At 40.4% G+C, this 4,502-nt stretch overlaps 1 protein-coding gene across 2 annotated transcripts in view; it reads left to right on the top strand.

Annotated features, from left to right (window-relative positions):
* TTC5 (tetratricopeptide repeat domain 5) overlaps nt 1–4,502 on the top strand; it is an 18,344-nt gene that overhangs the window by 5,360 nt on the left and 8,482 nt on the right. For both annotated transcript variants that reach the window (XM_017539575.2, XM_017539576.2), the window contains 3 exons: nt 509–720; nt 1,948–2,098; nt 2,503–2,594. In XM_017539575.2, the coding sequence (XP_017395064.1) occupies nt 509–720; nt 1,948–2,098; nt 2,503–2,594 (455 nt within the window). The remainder of the gene's footprint in view (nt 1–508; nt 721–1,947; nt 2,099–2,502; nt 2,595–4,502) is intronic.

Raw genomic sequence — 4,502 nt, 5'->3', positions numbered from 1 at the left:
ATGCCCAGCTAATTTTTTGTAGTTTTAGTAGAGACGGGGTTTCACCATGTTGACCAGGATGGTCTCGATCTCTTGACCTCGTGATCCACCTGCCTCGGCCTCCCAAAGTGCTGGAGTAACAGGCTTGAGCCACCGCGCCCGGCCCGGTTTTAATTTTTAATATCTATGCTTTGTCTTTTCCAACCCTCTAGGAGAGTTAGCAGCCAAACTGATCCTTGTAGTTAGGGGCCCGAGAAACAGATGGCAGAAGCTCCAGAAATAGTGCTTTCTTTGCATGGAGATTCTCCAGAAAATTAAAAAGAAAAAAAAAATAATGCTTTATTTGTTGCCCAGTTAGCTAACATAGCACTCTGCTTATGGCGAGCTTTTAATAAATGGTTTGTTGATAAAGATTTTCATCAACTCTTTTTATTCCTAAAACTGACATGTAATTAGTTATTTTTTGAGAGAAGGTGCCCTGGCATTAACTATTGCTTTTTTCCACTTTATCTTTTTTTCTTCCTCTTAGGTTCTGTCCAGGGCAAGGCACAAGTTCTGATGCTAACTGGGAAAGCACTAAATGTGACTCCTGACTATAGCCCTAAAGCTGAGGAGCTTCTTTCAAAGGCTGTGAAGCTGGAGCCCAAGCTGGTGGAAGCCTGGAACCAGCTGGGCGAGGTGTACTGGAAAAAAGGGGATGTTGCAGCTGCCCACACCTGCTTCAAAGGAGCTCTCACCCATGTGAGCTGCCCACTATTCCTTTGGAAAACACAGATGTGAAGGATGAATTTCTTTGGTTCTATGAGTTTCCCTAGAACATGAAAACTAGAGTAGAACTGAGTTTGAACTAGGAGAAGAGAATCAGAAGGGAGGAAAGGTCAGAGGAAAAGCAGACCTAGAGGAGGAAAATAGAGGCAGAGGGCTGGGAAAGAAAGATGATGATGGGATCAGGTTCAGGTGGAGAAAGGAAGTGAAGAAAAGTTAGCAACTATGCTGATCCTTGTAGATGGGGGTTGAAGATACAGATGGCAGCAAGAATTTAGATGAAAAATTAGGGCTGGGTGTGGTAGCTTACACCTGTAATCATAGCACTTTGAGAAGCTGAGGCAGGAGGATCATTTGAGCTCAAGAGTTTGAGACCAGCTTAGGCAACATAGTAAGACCTTGTCTCTTTAAAAAAAAAGAAATATATATGTACACACACACACACACACACACACACACACACGTGTACATATATATGTATATATGTGTACATATATATACACACACGTACACATATATATGCCAGATGTGGTGGCTCATGCCTGTAATCCCAGCACTTTGGGAGGCCAAGGTGGGCAGATCGTTTGAAGTTAGGAGTTCGAGACCAGGCTGGCCAACATGGTGAAACCTTGCCTCTACCAAAAAATACAAAAATTAGCTGGGTATGGTTGCATGTGGCTGTAATCCCAGTTACTTGGGAGGCTGAGGCACAAGAATCACTTGAACCCAGGAGGTGGAGGTCACTGTGAGCCGAGATCGTGCCACTGTACTCCATCCTGGGTGACAGAGTGAGACCCTGTCTCAAAAAAAATTATGGCCTGGTGCGGTGGCTCACGCCTGTAATCCCAACACTTTGGGAGGCTGAGGTGGGTGGATCACTTTAGGTCAGGAGTTCGAGACCAGCCTGGCCAACATGGTGAAATTCAGTTTCTCCTAAAAATACAAAAATTAGCTGGGCATGGTGGTATGCCTGTAGTCCCAGCTACTTGGGAAGCTGAGGCAGGAGAATGCTTGAACTCTGTAGGTGCAGGTTGCAGTAAGCTGAGATCGCGCCACTGCACTCCAGGCTGGGCGACAGAGCAAGATTCCATCTCAAAAAAAAAAAAAAGATGAAAAATTAATTGTAGAAGATTGCGTTCAGAATAGATCTAGAAAGAGGAGGTAGAATCAGGAAACCTGAGTATATGTCTTTTCTATTTGCAGTGCAGGAACAAAGTCTCTTTGCAAAACTTGTCAATGGTGCTTCGCCAGCTGCGGACTGACACTGAAGATGAACATTCTCAGCATGTCATGGACAGTGTCCGACAGGCTAAGTTAGCTGTTCAGATGGATGTCCATGATGGCCGCTCCTGGTGTGAGTGCTCTCAATCTTCAACAGGCTTCTAGAGCAGATGTTTTCAATCATTGCAACATTTGCAGTCTGTCTTTTGAGTTTGACTCTGAGGTTTAAGCCAGGGCATCTTTGCTTTGAAGGCACACGAGAGACATTTTGGTGAACTACTTTTCTAGGAACTCTTAGATCTTTTGATCCTAATTTTCACATAAGCATGGCAGGGCTTTTTACAGTCTGTTCAAATTTCAGTTTGGGGTCCATGTTTGTTGCTCTATACTAGTGGAATTTTGGGTGTACTAAGTATTGTATCATTCCTGGTTTGGGTTTCATGTGGGACCTTTCAAGTATACTTTCAAGGATGATCAAAATAAGTCATATCTTGAACTTGGGCTCTGAAATGATTCATCACTGTGCTTCTCTTTCAGATATTCTTGGGAATTCATATCTTTCTCTTTACTTCAATACTGGCCAGAACCCCAAGATCTCCCAACAAGCCCTCAGTGCCTATGCCCAAGCAGTAAGTACTTATGGTCACCAGGGCAGATGAATAGGCAGCAACAGAAGCAGAAGCATCATTCAGTCTTCTCTGTGGCCCTTTAGCAAGCATCCTGGGCAGTGGCAGTGTTTGCTGGCATCTCGTGTGTGATTTTGCAAAGATGTGTCTGCAGAGGTGACTGACTTTTATAAGTTGAGTGTTAGGAACGACTTACATTGTGGTACATTGGTGTTGGATAGCTCCTTGACCTGTCTAGGTTTCTTACACGCATGTGCAGCCAAATCACAGAGCTGCCTCAATGTGTTCATCTTAATTAATGGGAAAAAAATCTATTAAAATAATGCTTATTAATATTTTTGTACATTCATTTTAAAGAAAAATGAAACTTATACTTCAGTGTAAATTAAGTGCTATCCCCAAATTAACTGTTAGACAGTATGGCTCTGGATTTTCTGTGGGCTAAAAGAAAAAACAGTGTGTAGCTTGTTCTGCATCATTTCCTAGGAATTAAGTGAAACAGGTTATTTGGGTTTTGAAGACATTTAGGTTTTCAAGCATTTTTATAGATAGACATTTGCATAAGGCTTTCCCTCAGACTTTTAGCGTCTTTTTTCTCATTATTAGAATTGGCTTCTCAGTTAACATTGGCCTTTGAGCACTTTTTATTTAGCTCTCATATTTACCTTTCTTCGTTTGCTTTCTTGCTTCTCTTGATATAGATAATTGCTTTTTAATTATCATTATTTATTCTGCTCCATGTGGTAGAATAAAGAACACAGCTAGTGTATATTCACGTTTGCAATTCAGGGACTGCCCTTTAAAATTTATTTTTCTCCCCGCTCCTGTCATCCTCCCCGCAAGTCTACCTTTGACTTTAAACTACTCTTTTCCAACTTGGGAACTTATAGAGCAATTATATTTTACTCTAATTTCTTAATTTGGTATTTACATTTCAAAGAATAGTATGATATATTCCTTCAACATTTTATATTTGGCTTCTGCTAAATAGTTGCTTTTTAATCTTAATTTTTTTGCCCAGACCTGCATTTGTAAACATATCTGAACCAACTATTTAAACAATTTTAATTCATGGTGTTTTGCTTTTACAATGCACCAGGTAATGAGGAGATTTAAAAAAATATAGTGAGCATAGTCATGAACATAGCTAGCAGCTTCTTCACAGCACATTGCCTGCACTGTCTTGTGGTATCTGGCCATCTATTTTATCTTTTTAAAAAAAAATTCTTTAGCCATCTATTTTAGTTAGAACCTGAATTTGGCTTTCTATGTGTGTTTTAAGGGGACTTGGATGTAGAAACATGATTCTGCATGTGTCTGGAGCCAGGTTTATGGGGAGAGGAAATGCGTGAAATGAACATCATTTCCAGCCTAGCTTTTCTTCATTTATTACCAGCACCTCACTATTTAAATTTTTAAAAATCAAAATGATTTCACGTATTTCATTTATTTATTTATTTATCTTTTTTGAGATGGAGTCTTGCTCTGTCACCCAGGCTGAAGTGCAGTTGTGCGATCTTGGCTAACTGCAACCTCTGCCTTCTGGGTTCAGGCAATTCTCCAGCCTCAGCCTCCTGAATTGCAGGAATTACAGGTGCATGCCACCATTCCCAGCTAATTTTTGTATTTTTAGTAGAGACAGGGTTTCGCCATGTTGGCCAGGCTGGTCTTGAGCTTCTGACCTCAGGTGACCTGTCCACCTCGACTTTCCAAAATGCTGGGATTACAGGCGTGAGCCACCGTGCCTGGCCCACGTATTTCATTTATATAAAGATTTATTCTGTCTTTATAATATTACATGGATAAATTATAATCACATTTGAAAGTCTCACACATACAAAAACACTTATATTCCTTTTTTTTTTTTTTTTTTTTTTTTTTTTTTTTTTTTTTTTTTTTTTTTTTTTTTTT

The sequence above is a fragment of the Cebus imitator genome, unplaced genomic scaffold (assembly GCF_001604975.1).
Source record: "Cebus imitator isolate Cc_AM_T3 unplaced genomic scaffold, Cebus_imitator-1.0 Scaffold119, whole genome shotgun sequence".
NCBI classification, from domain to species: domain Eukaryota; kingdom Metazoa; phylum Chordata; class Mammalia; order Primates; family Cebidae; genus Cebus; species Cebus imitator.
Note: the sequence above shows the minus strand (reverse complement) of the source record. Positions and strands in the feature narration are given on the sequence as shown.